The 15,374-nt window shown below is 42.4% G+C and overlaps 1 protein-coding gene across 1 annotated transcript; it reads right to left on the reverse strand.

The window, feature by feature from the left end:
* Positions 1-6,918: 6,918 nt before the first annotated feature.
* LOC131743899 (heat shock cognate 71 kDa protein-like) lies at positions 6,919-8,872 on the reverse strand. Its single transcript, XM_059042895.2, is given in 4 exon segments — positions 6,919-7,458; positions 7,460-8,274; positions 8,277-8,697; positions 8,699-8,872. Coding segments are annotated over 4 exon segments (1,926 nt in total). The 5' UTR covers positions 8,849-8,872.
* Positions 8,873-15,374: the final 6,502 nt, after the last annotated feature.

Below are 15,374 nucleotides of genomic sequence, written 5' to 3' on the forward strand. Positions count from 1 at the left end.
CCTAAGTGTCCATCAGCAGGTGAATGGATAAAGAAGATGTGGCACATATATACAATGGAATATTACTCAGCCATAAAAAGAAATGAAACTGAGTTATTTGTAATGAGGTGGATAGACCTGGAGTCTGTCACACAGAGTGAAGTAAGTCAGAAGGAGAAAAACAAATACCGTATGCTAACACATATATATGAACTCTAAGAAAAAAAAAAATGTCATGAAGAGATTAGTGGTAGGACGGGAATAAAACACAGACCTACTAGAGCATGGACTTGAGGATATGGGGAGGGGGGAAGGGTAAGCTGTGACGCAGTGAGGAAGTGAGAGAGTGGCAGGGACATATACACACTACCAAATGTAAATTAGATAGCTAGTGGGAAGCAGCCACATAGCACAGGGAGATCAGCTCGGTGCTTTGTGACCACCTAAATGGGTGAGATAGGGAGGGTGGGAGGAAGGGTGACACAAGAGGGAAGAGATATGGGAACATATGTATATGTATAACTGATTCACTTTGTTGTAAAGGAAAAACTAGCACATTATTGTAAAACAGTTATACTCCAATAAAGATGTTAAAAAAAAAAAAGACTAAAAATGCTTGGCAACCAGGACGGCACAGGTGCTGACCGATCGGAATGGTTGCTGCCTGCAGTGATGGAGCAAAGTCCAGGAGGCCCCTGCCGCGCCAGGTGTTACCCCTTTAGGTGCGGGGACTGTGGCTACCAGATGTTGCCAAGAGCCCCGGTGGTCATTTTTACTGTGTACCAGGAACCGTGCTACTATGTCTTTGAGACCTCACCACAATTCAATGGGTGAGGAAAAAACTGAGGCTTAAAGGGGTTCAGTGTCGTGCCCAAGGTCATTTAGGTAGCAGGCAAGTGACAGAGTAAGGGCTGAGATGCAGGCAGTCTGACTCTGCTCTGTTGTGGGCTGTGTGAAGAAAGGCCTAGAGCAGGTCGTTTCTCTATGGAGTAGCGAATACACAGAAAGAAGTGCTCTTGGGTCTGGGGCCCTCGGAAATGTCAAATATTTATTTCAGAAAAATGGCGTCAGAGGCGATACTAGTTGATTCTGTCATTCGGTCCTGATTGGAACTGCAAGCCCAAGAGCCCATCAACCCTGAGGGAGAGCGGGCAGGAGTGTAGGGTGCTCACCCATCCCCACCCCCACCCCAGGGAGAGGTGAGCTCTGTCCTTGTGAAACTATCCAGTGCAGAGAACTCAGAGCGTGCAGAGGCCAAGGGACGCCCAGGGGAGTCAGGTCCCTAAAGGTGAGACCCTGCTAAGAGTTTTTGAGCCCTGAGGCATCTCCACACTTACTGTTCTTTCCCTGCCTTCTTCCTTGGCGGATCCTCGGTGAAGCCGTGGCATGGAAAGAACACGTGTGCTTCTGTGAGAGAGAATCAGAGGCTGGGTGAAACAAGCAAACCTGGATCTCCAGCCTTGGAGGAGAAAATGAAGCCAGAGATGAAATGGGTGGTGTTGGCTTGAAAGAGGGAAGGGTCCTCTGCAGGCGTCAGGCTGCTGAGGAGAAGAAAGGAGAGCCAGGGAGGTCTCCCTGAGCCTCAGCCAGAGGCAGGGCCCCTGGGGCTTAACCTCTGAACACCCACTGCTCCCCAGACAGACAGGTGGAAGGGAAAGTGAGGGCGACTTCATTAAAGCAAGGGCAGCTGGGGCAGTGGAATTTACCATCAGGGGACCTCTTTGCCTCTCCCCGCCCCTCCCACCCCCTCATATTGATGTTTGCTGAAAGTCAGCGGCATTTCTGGTACTACATATGTAGGTGTACTTCACAAGAACTTTTAAATAAATCTAGTCCCGAGTGATTCATTATTCTATTACATTAGTTAGCTGTTGGTAGATCAGTCACACCATATACAAATGCCGAGCTATTTCATTGCTGGTACTTATGAGTCATCTTGCTGACTTTCTGTGTATACTTTCTACCACTGTTCTGTAATCACATTCTTTCGTTCAGTGTATACAGGTGAGGATTATGTTCTTGCCTCTCCTACTTTCTTCCGTGAGATCAAAACAGCAACAACAAAAAAAGGCAGGTATGGTTTTCTTTGATATTTTATGGAGATTTATAGGTTAGTCAAAACTAACCTTGACACTAGGGCTTCAACTTAGATCTGAAATTACAAGTAATTTAATGCAAATGCTCTTCTGAGATTTGTAATAATCAAAAGTGTATATCAAGACAGTCTTGGACTTCCCTGGTGGCGCAGTGGTTGAGAATCTGCCCGCCAATGCAGGGGACACAGGTTCGAGCCCTGGTCTGGGAAGATCCCACAGGCTGCAGAGCAACTAGCCTGAGCGCCACAACTACCGAAGCCCGCGAGCCTAGAGCCTGTGCTCTGCAACAAGAGAAGCCACCACAATGAGAAGCCCGCGCACCGCAACGAAGAGTAGCCCCCGCTCGCCGCAACTAGAGAAAGCCTGTGCTCAGCAACAGAGACCCAAAGCAGCCAAAAGTAAATAAATTTTAAAAAAAGAGTCTTGCATTTGATGGACCTTATCAAGTTGTGTACCCAACTTGCCAAGTTGCTGTTTCAAAAATTCATTTTTTCGTTTAATGGATCTGCTTCATCCATCATTACCACAGAAATCTAAAAAGTTCTCCTTGAACACCTTAATATTTTTCAACACCAAGAAGGAGAGAGGAAAAAAATGTGACCCAATAAAAGATGGATTTGTATGACAGAGAAGACCACAAACCATGTGTTTCATTCACTCCATTATCTCTGGAAGGTCTCCCTTGGCAACTTTTATTTTGTTACTTCATTGTATCTTGGAGGCTTCTCTCTCTCTCTCTTTTTAAAAAAATATTTATTTATTTATTTGGCTGCACTGGGTCTTAGCTGTGGCATGCCTGATCTTTAGTTGTGGCTTGCGGGATCTTTTAGTTGCTGCATGCAGGCTCTTAGTTGCGGCATGCGGGATCTGGTTCCCTGACTAGGGATTGAACCTCGGCCCCCTGCATTGGGAGCACGGAGTCTTAACTGCTGGACCACTAGGGAAGTCCCTTGGAGGCTCAAATGTAGTAAGAGAACAGAATTATAAATACGAAGGGAAGGGAGAATATGGCTGCCTGAATTAGAAGGTGTTCCTCCACTTCCCCTTTTTATGTTACCTTGAAGCCTCTCCAGTTGACTCTGCCACATTGGTTGGAGCTGCATTGCACGTACTCAGACTTACCCATTCAGATGACCACCTCAGGAAGTTAGAAGCACACCTTTGACTCCAATGGAATTTTTCTATTCGCATGCTCTCCATACGGAGGAGTCATCAGGCCTCGGATGAGGTCTTCACAAGACCCCAAGGTTTCTTCTCAGCGGCGTCCAACCTGATTGCTCAGCAGATATTTTTGAGAAAAGCTGGGAGCTCAGAGAGCTGCCCGTGGCCATTTGTCGAGCCAAGTGCCCTAAAATTGCAGATGCCAGCCAGTCAACACTTAAGGAACGGCACTTCTCCACAGCTGGAAATCTGGAATGTTCTCAGTTTTAAAAATGTTTTCTAGATGCTGCAGATGGTGATTTTGTTTGTCAGCTAGCCAGGGTGTGCTTTTTATGATGATTATGCTTAATACATTTTGAGCTCAGTTTAACCATAATTTGAAGTAAAAATACATGTATTTTAGTGACTCAAGGTGGCTGGGTCATAGTGTTGGTACTATTAATTAGGAGTCTTTTGGTTGAAAGCAACAGAAAACCCAGCTTCCACTGACTTAAACGATGAAGGGAACTCAACCCAGCTAAAAAGGCCAGAGGTGGTTCAGGCTGTAGGTAAGGCTTGTTGGTGTCAAGGTCTCATTCCTTTTCCTCTCTCTGTTCTGACTTCCACTATGTGAGCTGCATCCTATGGCAGACTTCCTTTATGGTCCCAAGATGGATACCAAAAGTCCTAAGGTTATATGATTCCTTGTTCATGTCCACAGGAGAAAGAACATCTCTTTTTTCAATTGTCAAATAAAATTCCTGGGCCTCATTCTTTTAAAAAATTTTTTTGAATTTTTATTTTTTGAATTTTACTTATTTTTTTTATACAGCAGTTTTTTATTAGTTATCTATTTTATACATATTAGTGTATATATGTCAATCCCAATCTCCCAATTCATCCCACCATCACCACCCCCACGGCCACTTTCCCTCCTTGGTGTCCATATGTTTGTTCTCTACATCTGTGTCTCTATTTCTGCCTTGCAAGCCGGTTCATCTGTACCATTTTTCTAGATTCCACACATATGCATTAATACACGATATCTGTTTTTCTCTTTCTGACTTACTTCTCTCTGTATGGGTCTCTAGATCCATTTACAAATGACCCAGTTTTGTTCCTTTTTATGGCTGAGCAATATTCCCTTTTATATACGTACCACAGCTTCTTTATCCATTTGTCTGTCGATGGACACTTAGGTTGCTTCCATGTCCTGGCTATTGTAAATAGAGCTGCAATGAACATTCTGATACATGACTCTTTTTGAATTATGGTTTTCTCAGAGTATATGCCCAGTAGTGGGATTGCTGGGTCGTATGGTAGTTCTATTTTTAGTTTCTTAAGGAACCTCCATACTGTTCTCCATAGTGGCTGTATCAATTCACATTCCCACCAACAGTGCAAGAGGGTTCCCTTTCTCCACACCCTCTCCAGCATTTATTGTTTGTAGATTTTCTGATGATGCTGGGCTTCATTCTGATGGGACCAATTACTGTATTTAGGAGTAGGGGATAGCTTGCTTGGTAAAAACCAGGTCCTCCTTGGAGCTGAGGGAGGGTTAATCCCATCCACAACATTTTGTTGAGAGTGTGGTAGAAATGGTTATGCAAAACAAAACTGGGATGTTGTTTTACCAAAAGAAGAGAACATGGATGCAGGGAGGGAAAATAACTAGTATCCTCTATTGAGTGTGTTGGGAGGAAAACTGTAAGCTCTCCAGAAAGGGAGGCTGAAGAGTGATAGTGAGGGGCTCTGTTAAGGAGTCTGAACTTGACATCTTTTAAAGGGTTGTAATCAGTAATTGTTATCCAACATCTACCGAAAGCTCTTCAGGGGTATTTAATGTCCAATTATCTTTTTAAAAATAAAGCTTTTCTGGGACTTCCCTGGTGGTCCAGTGGTTAAGAATCCACCTTCCAATGCAGGAGATATGGGTTCGGGCCCTGGTTGGGGAACTAAGATCCCACATGCCCCGGGGCAGCTAAGCCCGTGTGCAGCAACTACTACTGAGCCCAAGCACTCTAGAGCCCGATCGCCACAACTAGAGAGAAGCCTGCGCTGTGCAAGTAGAGCCAGCGCACTGTAACGAAAGATCCTGCGTGCTGCAACAAAGATCCTGAGTGCCGCAACTAAGACCCCGAGCAGCCAAAAAAAGAGAAAAGAAAAGATATTCAGTATTTTCCAGATCAAAACATCCTTTCCAACCCTTAGGAGTTTTGACTCCAGCTTAGAAACAGTCCTCTGCACCAAGTCCTATGGTCCCTGGCTGTGAGCCTATATCTCTTACCTCTGTTCCTTGTTTCTTAGCTGCTTTGGCCACCTTGCCACTCAGTTTCACTTCCAAATGTGGACTTCCTTATGCATGAGTCATAATGCAGTAAGCAATGATTGTATGTGCTGAGGCCCAGTGGCAGTGAAGTAGGAAGTTTGGACCTTTTCTCTTGGTCCAGCCACCTTGCCTCTCTTCTAGAACCAGGTGCCCTGTTCCATCTGAGCTGCCTGTGCCAGTGCCCACCAGGCCTGGTGGCTGAGCTTGAGCTAAGAAGTAAAGAAACCTGTGGGTAGGTGTGAGGAGAAGTAAGGTCTGGAGATGAGTGTTGGGGGGTGGCTTCATACAGAGTCAGAGGGAGACCAGGTGAGGAGTGCAGTTTGGTGGTTGCAGCTGAATGACCACTCATTACATAGGATTTGTGCTGCTTATGAACATTCCTTGTTGGTTCTCAATCTCAAGCGTACAGAGAGGCACAAATAGGGAGGAAGTCTCTCTGCAAGAACTGGCCAGGGATCTGTGAGTCAGGCATGTCAAAGTTTAATAGACTATTTCCTGCCTTTTCACATAAGTGGTAAAAGTTTGTATTTTATTAAAAACTTCAATAGCAACAACATTTACCACCACATCCGCTGTTTACTGAGCACGTGCTATTTGCTATGTGCTTTACTTATGTTACCCGTAATCTTTATAGTTCTAGGGAGCAGGGATTATTTTTCCTATTTTACAAATTTTACTAATAAGAAAATTGAGGTGCAGAACAGTTAAACTATTTACACAAGGTTATACAGCTAATAATTTGCAGAATCAGATTTTGAACTCAGGTCTATCTGGCTCCAAACTGTAAAAGTTTTTATTTTTATTTGAAAATGAATTTTTAATGAAATCATGCTTAAATTTCTTCTCTTTACATAAAAGTATGGACAACCTATTTATACCAGTATTCTAGAAAAATATATTGCTTTTTTTTTGTTTTTGCCAATTTTTTTTTTTTTTTTTTTTTTTTTTTTTGCGCTACGCGGGCCTATCACTGTTGTGGCCTCTCCCGTTGCGGAGCACAGGCTCCAGACGCGCAGGCTCAGCGGCCATGGCTCACGGGCCCAGCTGCTCCGCGGCATGTGGGATCTTCCCAGACCGGGGCACGAACCCGCGTCACCTGCATCAGCAGGCAGACTCTCAACCACTGTGCCACCAGGGAAGCCCTGTTTTTGCCAATTTTAAATAGTTTTATTTAAGACATTGCATTTTCCACTTACAATACAGTGCTTGTAAAGTGCAATGTTATTTCCTTTCCCTGTGCACACATTCCATATTCAAGTATCAAGAATGTCCAGTTTACTACAGCAGCTCAACTTTAAAACTGCCGTGGAATTTGCTACAACTTTGGGTCCTTCAATGTTGTGTGGGACAATGCTAAAGCTATGCTAGGCTGGCTTAATCAACCTCTTCAATGGTGGGCCCAGAGGAGGCCCCACCAGACCAAGGAGCTCCACCAGCAGGGAAGCCCCCGGGCGCGCCTCCGGGCACGCCTCCCGCGCTCTGGCACAGCTTGGTAATGATGGGGCTGCAGACTTTTTCCAGCTCCTCCTGCTGATGTTCAGATTCTTCCTTCTCTGCAGTCTGGTTCTCATCCAGCCGGTTGATTATTTCATGACACTCATCAAGACTCTTCTGTTTGTCCTCATCATTCATCTGGCCTTGAAGTTTCTCATCCTCAGCAGTAGCTTTCACGCTGAAAGCATAGGATTCAAGAGACTTCTTCGAAGACACCTTATCCCGCCGCTTCTCATCTTCAGCTTTGTACTCCTCTGCTTCCTGAACCGTGCGTGCAACGTCTTCCTTGCTCAGACGGTCCTTGTCATTAGTGATGGTGATCCTGTTCTCTTTTCCTGTGCTCTTATCCACAGCAGAGACACTGAGGATGCCGTTGGCATCAATATCAAAAGTGGCTTCAATCTGAGGAACGCCACGAGGGGGCAGGAGGTACGCCTGTGAGTTCAAACTCGCCAAGCAGGTTGTTACCCCTGGTCATGGCGCGCTCACCTTCATAAACCTGAATGTGTACACCGGGCTGGTTGTCCGAGTAGGTTGTGAAGGTCTGCGTCTGCTTGGTGGGAACGGGGGTGCTGCACTTGACTCCACCAGCAGTTTCAATTCCAAGGGAAAGAGGAGTGACATCCAACAGCAGCAAGTCTTGAACACTTTGAGATCTGTCTCCAGATAGAATGGCTGCCTGGACAGCTGCACCATAAGCAACAGACTCATCAGGGTTGATGCTCTTGTTCAGTTCTTTCCCGTTGAAGAGGTCGTGTAGAAGTTTCTGGATCTTGGGGATGCGGGTTGAAGCGCCCACCAGGACGATGTCATGGATCTGAGGCTTGTCTAGCTCTGCGTCCCGAAGGGCTTTCTCCACAGGGTCCAGTGTGCCACGGGACAGGTCAGCATTCAGTTCTTCAAATCGGGCACGGGTAATTGACGTATAGAAGTCGATTCCTCCATAGACGGAGTCAATCTCAACACTGGCCTGGCTGCTGGAAGAGAGAGTGCGCTTAGCATGCTCCCAAGCGGTACGAAGGCAACGGACGGCCCTCTTGTTCTCACTGATGTCCTTCTCGTGCTTGCGCTTGAACTCTGCAATAAAATGGTTGACCATCCGGTTGTCGAAGTCTTCTCCACCTAAGTGGGCCTCTCTAGCTGTAGATTTGACCTCAAATATTCCATCCTCAATAGTGAGGATTGACACATCAAAAGTGCCACCACCTAAACCAAAGATCAGCACATTTCTTTCTGCCCAACCTTTTTGTCTAAGCCATAGGCAATAGCAGCAGCAGTTGGCTCATTGATAATTCTAAGTACATTGAGCCCAGCAATAGTTCCAGCATCTTTGATAGCCTGATGCTGAGAATCATTAAAGTACGCGGGTACTGTGACAACAGCATTGGTAACAGTCTTCCCAAGGTAGGCTTCTGCTATTTCCTTCATCTTTGTCTAAACCACGGATGACACCTCCTCTGGATAAAACCTTTTTGTCTCTCCCTTGTATTCTACTGGAACCTTAGGCCTGGCTGCATCATTCACCACCATGAAGGGCCAGTGCTTCAGATCAGACTGGACAACAGCATCATCAAATCTTCGTCCAATGAGGGGTTTGGCATCAAACACCGTGTTGGTGGGATTCATTGCAACTTGGTTCTTTGCAGCATCACCGATCAATCAATCGTTCGGTATTAGTAAAGGCAGCATAGCTAGGTGTAGTTCGGTTCCCCTGATCATTGGCAATTATTTCCACCTTTCTGTGCTGGAAGACACCCACACAAGAATAGGTGGTGCCAAGATCAATGCCAACTGCAGGTCCCTTAGACATGGTTGCTGGAGTGCAGGCCTGGGTCCACTGGAGAAGAAAACAGCAACCTACAGAGCTGCCGCCGCGTTCAACAGCTATATTGCTTTAAAAAATAAATTCCTTTGGGACTTCCCTCGTGGTGCAGTGGTTAAGAATCTACCTGCCAATGCAGGGGTCACGAGTTCGATCCCTGTTCTGGGAAGATCCCACATGCCTCAGAGCAACTAAGTCCGTGAGCCATAACTACTGAACCTGCGCTCTAGAGCCTGCGAGCCACAACTACTGAGCAAGGCCGCAGGCCTAGAGCCCATGCTCCACAACAAGAGAAGCTAGCTCAATGAGAAGCCCTCACACCGCAACGAAGAGTAGCCCCCACTTGCCGCAACTAGAGAAAGCCTGTGTGCACAGCAACGAAGACCCAGTACAGCCAAAAATAAATAAATAAATTTTAAAAAATTCCCTGATAATATGTGGATTTAAAGTTTCTGTTCAATTTCATTTAATCTGGTACCAACTTTGAAACCCTTAATACAGTGTTCTAACTTTGCAGGTAGTATACTTATTTTGAGCTAGTTTTATAGATGGTAAGCTTACTCAATAATTGCTTGTTGAGGTTAATGTTTTGTCATTTACAGAAGTTAATGTTGAGAAATAAGACATTTGTTGTATAATTTCCTACCACTGGCAAAGAAGGTAATATGCAAATCATTTAGGAATTTTCTACCAAAGAAATCAGCCATGTGTCTTTTTGTGTATGAGTATTTGAATATGATTCATGCTTCATTGAAAAACTTACCCATGACTATGTCTTGAATGTTTTTTACAAAAATAAAACAATATGTACTATTATAGAAGATTGGTAAATTACAGAGAAGAAAAAATAATCATGCATAATCCTACCAAAGATAGACACGTATTTTACATGGCTTTTTTATACAAAAATTTAAAAATTTTACATTGTAATTCACTCATATACCTGGAATTTATTTTAGTACAGGGTGTTAAGCCTTATGTTTCTTTTTCTTTTTTTTTTTTTTTTTTTGTGGTACGCGGGCCTCTCACTGTTGTGGCCTCTCCCATTGCGGAGCACAGGCTCCGGAGGCGCAGGCTCAGTGGCCATGGCTCACAGGCCCAGCCGCTCCGCGGCATGTGGGATCTTCCCAGACCGGGGCACGAACCCGTGTCCCCTGCATCGGCAGACGGATTCTCAACCACTGAGCCACCAGGGAAGCCCAAGCCTCATGTTTCTAATAAGACATAGATGAGCATAAAACTATTTCCTTAGTTTTCAATATGATAAATAAATGATGTCCCTGTTAGAAATATGTAAACTTAGCTTGAATTGAGGCAAATCCCTGATCAATTTTTATCCATTGTTGGGAAAAGTCACAGGATTCTTGAAGTGTACTAGGTTTATATGATAAAGTTTCCAAGATCAAGATCAAATTTCTGCCAAGAAAACTTAATTTTTAAAAATATGGATAAACTTCTCCGTTCAGACTTAAATGTCATTTTTGATTGTAAGATAAGATAACTTAACAGATGGTTAAAAGAGCAGTAGTCTGAGAAATACAATTTACAATAAATCTTTCAAGAAATAAATTTAAATGCCTGCCAAAAAGCTTCTCAAATAAGTCCCCAAGCTTAAATTCCAATCTCTCCAAGGAATATATGCAGTAACTTTTTTTTCTATTTGGATAGATTTTATTTTTTAGAGCAGTTTTAGGTTCACAGCAAAACTGAGGGGAAAGTACAGAGTTCCCATATACCTCCTTCCCCCTCAATATGCACAACATCACCTACTATCAACATCTTCTACAGATTGTTACAATTGATGAACCTACATTGGCATGTCAATATTACCTAAAGTCTATAGTTTACATCAGGGTTCATTCATGGTGTTGTACAGTATATATTTTGCCAAATGTATAATGAAATGTAACCCACCATCATTCTATCACGCAGAATAGTTTCACTGTGCTAAAAATTCTCTGTGCTCAGCCCTCCCTTTTGCCAACACCCAGCAACCACTGATCATTTTACTGTCTTGCAGTATTTTTAAGGGATACTTCTATGTCATTTAATTAGGAAACTTTTCTTTCTTTCTTTTAATTTTAAACTTTTAAAAAAACTTTTGGGGCTTCCCTGGTGGCGCTGTGGTTGAGGGTCCGCCTGCCGATGCAGGGGACACGGGTTCGTGCCCTGGTCCGGGAAGACCCCACATGCCGCGGAGCGGCTGGGCCTGTGAGCCACGGTTGCTGGGCCTGCGCGTCTGGAGCCTGTGCTCCGCAACGGGAGAGGCCACAGCAGTGAGAGGCCCGCGTACTACAAAAAAAAACAAAAACAAAAACAAAAAAAACCCTTTTTATTGTAAAATAATTATAGACTCAGAAGAAGTTGCAAAAATAGTACGTAGATTTCCATGTATCCTTCACACAGCTTCCTACAATGGTGACATGTCACATAACTAACTGCAGTACAATATCAAAACCAAGAAACTGACATTGTCTAACACCGTTAAGTAGCTTATAGGTTACAAGAGGTCTTACTCAATCTTCACCATTTTTTACATGCATTTGTTTGTGTGTGTGTGTGTGTGTGTGTGGTGTGTGTAGTTCTATGCAATTTTATCCCTTCTATAGATTCATGTTGCCACCACAACAATCAAGGCATAGAAGTCTTTCAACACTGCAAAGGAACTCCCTCCTACTACCCCTTTATCTATAAAACCCTTCCACCCTTTCTCTGTCCCATGGTAATCACCAATCTCTTTCTGAATCTGTAGTTTTGTCATTTCAAGAATGTTAGGTAGAATCATCCAGTACGTAACCTTTTTTGTGGTTTACATTTTTCACTAAGCATAATGAATGCATTTGAGATCCAGTTTTTTGTCTCACCAATAGTTTACTCGTTTTTATTGCTGAGTACTATTCCATTGCATGAATATTCCAGAGTTTCATCCCTTGAAGGACATGTAGGTTGTCTCTTTTTTTTTTTCTCTCTTGCTTTTACAACTGAGGCTTCTATGGGCATTTATGTACAGATTTTTCTGTGAACATAAATTTTCAATTTTCTGGGATTAATGCCCTGGAGTATAGTTGCTGGGCTGTATGATAGGCACATATTTTGTTTTGTAAGTAACTGACAAATACTTTTCCAGAGTGACTATACCATTTTACATTCACACCAGCAATGTATGAGAGATCCAGGTTCTCTCCATCCTCACCAGCAATTGGTATTATTGCTCTTTTTTTTTTTAAACATCTTTATTGGAGCATAATTGCTTTACAGTGTTGTGTTAGTTTCTGCTGTATAACAAAGTGAATCCGCTATACATATACATATATGCCCATATCCCATCCCTCTTGCATCTCCCTCCTGCCCTCCCAATCCCACCCCTCTAGGTGGTCACAAAGCCCTGAGCTGATCTCCCTGTGCTATGCGGCGGCTTCCCACTAGCTATCTATTTTACATTTGGTAGTGTATATATGTCAATGCTTCTCTCTCACTTCATCCCAGCTTACACTTCCCCCTCTCTGTGTCCTCAATCCATTCTCTATGTCTGTGTCTTTACTCCTGTCCTGCCCCTAGGTTCGTTAGAACCTTTTTTTTTTTTTTTTTAGATTCCATATATATATGTTAGCATACGGTATTTGTTTTTCTCTTTCTGACTTAATTCATTCTGTATGACAGACTCTAGGTCCATCCACCTCACTACAAATAACTCAATTTCATTTCTTTTTATGGCTGAGTAACATTCCATTGTATATATGTGCCACATCTTCTTTATCCATTCATCTGTCGATGGACACTTAGGTTGCTTCTATGTCCTGGCTATTGTAAATAGTGCTGCAGTGAACATTGTGGTACATGACTCTTTTTGAATTGTGGTTTTCTCAGGGTATATGCCCAGTAGTGGGATTGCGGGGTCGTAGGGTAGTTCTATTTGTAGTTTTTTTTTTTTTTTTTTATGGTGGTATGAGGGCCTCTCACTGTCGTGGCCTCTCCCTTTGTGGAGCACAGGCTCCGGACGCGCAGGCTCAGCGGCCATGGCTCACGGGCCCAGCTGCTCCGCGGCATGTGGGATCTTCCCGGACCGGGGCACGAACCCGTGTCCCCTGCATCCGCAGGCGGATTCTCAACCACTGCGCCACCAGGGAAGCCCTGTAGTTTTTTAAGGAACCTCCATACTGTTCTCCATAGTGGCTGTATCAGTTTACATTCCTACCAACAGTGCAAGAGAACTCCCTATTCTCCACACCCTCACCAGCATTTATTGTTTGTAGATTTTTTGATGATGACCATTCTGACAGGTGTGAGATGTTACCTCATTGTAGTTTTGACTTGCATTTCTCTAATGATTAGTGATGTTGAGCATATTTTCATGTGTTTGTTGGAAATCTGTATATCTTCTTTGGAGAGATATCTATTTAGGTCTTCTGCCCATTTTTGGATTGGGTTGTTTTTTTGATATTGAGCTGCATGAACTGCTTGTATATTTTGGAGATTAATCCTTTGTCTGTTGCTTTGTTTGCAAATATTTTCTCCCATTCTGAGGGTTGTCTTTTCATCTTATTTATGGTTTCCTTTGCTGTGCAAAATCTTCTCAGTTTCATTAGGTCCCATTTGTTTTTTGTTTTTGTTTTTTTTTTTCAAATGATAACTCTTGACTTTTATTTTTATTTTATTTTATTTTAGTTGATTGAATTGAGAAAGTTGTTTAATTTCTTTGAAATTCAAATAAAATTAATGGCTATTGTCAGGATGGAGAAAATGTGTATAATGTTATTTGCATATTAATTACTACAAAGTAACACTCTATAATGTTAATTATTGCTATTATTATTATTATAAAAAGAAAACTCTTAAATCTAGTGCTCTGAAATTATAACTATTGACTTTTTTTTTTACATCTTTATTGGAGTATAATTTCTTTACAATAGTGTGTTAGTTTCTGCTTTACAACAAAGTGAATCAGTTATACATATATATATGTTCCCATATCTCTTCCCTCTTGCATCTCCCTCCCTCACACCCTCACTATCCCACCACCCTAGGTGGTCACAAACCACCTAGCTGATCTCCAGGTCCCATTTGTTTATTTTTGTTTTTATTTCCATTTCTCTAGGAGGTGGATCAAAAAAGATCTTGCTGTGATTTATGTCATAGAGTGTTCTGCCTATGTTTTCTTCTAAGTGTTTGACAGAGTCTGGCCTTACAGTTAGGCCTTTAATCCATTTTGAGTTTATTTTTGTGTGTGGTGTTAGGGAGTGTTCTAATTTCATTCTTTTACATGTAGCTGTCCAGTTTTCCCAGCACCACTTATTGAAGAGGCTGTCTTTTCTCCATTGTGTATTCTTGCCTCCTTTATCAAAGATAAGGTGATCATAGGTGCTTGGGGTTTATCTCTGGGCTTTCTATCATGTTCCATTGATCTATATTTCTGTTTTTGTACCAATACCATACTGTCTTGATTACTGTAGCTTTGTAGTATCGTCTGAAGTCCAGGAGGCTGATTCCTCCAGCTCCGTTGTTCTTTCTCAAGATTGTTTTGGCTATTCAGGGTCTTTTATGTTTCCATACAGATTGTGCAATCTTTTGTTCTACTTCTGTGAAAAATGCCATTGGTAGTTTGATAGGGATTGCATTGAATCTGTAGATTGCTTTGGGTAGTAGAGTCATTTTCACAATGTTGATTCTTCCTATCCAAGAACATAGTATATCTGTCCATCTGTTTGTATCATCTTTAATTTCTTTCATCAGTGTCTTATAGTTTTCTGAATACAGGTCTTTTGTCTCCTTAGGTAGGTTTATTCCTAGGTATTTTATTCTTTTTGTTGCAATGGTACATGGGAGTGTTTCCTTAATTTCTCTTTCAGATTTTTCATCATTAGTGTATAGGAATGCAAGAGAGTTCTGTGCATTAATTTTGTCTCCTGTTACTCTACCAAATTCATTGATTAGCTCTAGTAGTTTTCTGGTAACATCTTTAGGGTTCTCTATGTATAGTATCATGTCATCTGCAAACAGTGACAGTTTTACTTCTTTTCTGATTTGGATTTATTTATTATTTTTTCCTTTTATTTCTTTTTCCTCTCTGATTGCTGTTGCTAAAACTTCCAAAACTATGTTGAATTATAGTGGTGAGAGTGGGCAACCTTGTCTTGTTCCTGATCTTAGAGGAAATGGTTTCAGTTTTTCACCATTGAGAATGATGTTGGCTGTGGATTTGTATATATGGCCTTTATTATGTTAAGGTAGGTTCCCTCTTTGCCTACTTTCTGGAGAGTTTTTTTTTATCATAAATGGGTGTTGAATTTTGTCAAAAGCTTTTTCTGCATCTATTGAGATTATCATATGGTTTTTATCCTTCAATTTGTTAATATGGTTTATCACATTTATTGATTTGCGTATATTGTAGAATCCTTGCATTCCTGGGATAAACACCACTTGATCATGGTGTATGATCCTTTTAACGTTCTGTCAGATTCTGTTTGCTAGTATTTTGTTGAGGATTTTTGCATCTATGTTCATCAGAGATATTGGT

This window comes from Kogia breviceps, chromosome 17, assembly GCF_026419965.1.
Source record: "Kogia breviceps isolate mKogBre1 chromosome 17, mKogBre1 haplotype 1, whole genome shotgun sequence".
In the NCBI taxonomy this organism is placed as follows: Eukaryota; Metazoa; Chordata; class Mammalia; order Artiodactyla; family Physeteridae; genus Kogia; species Kogia breviceps.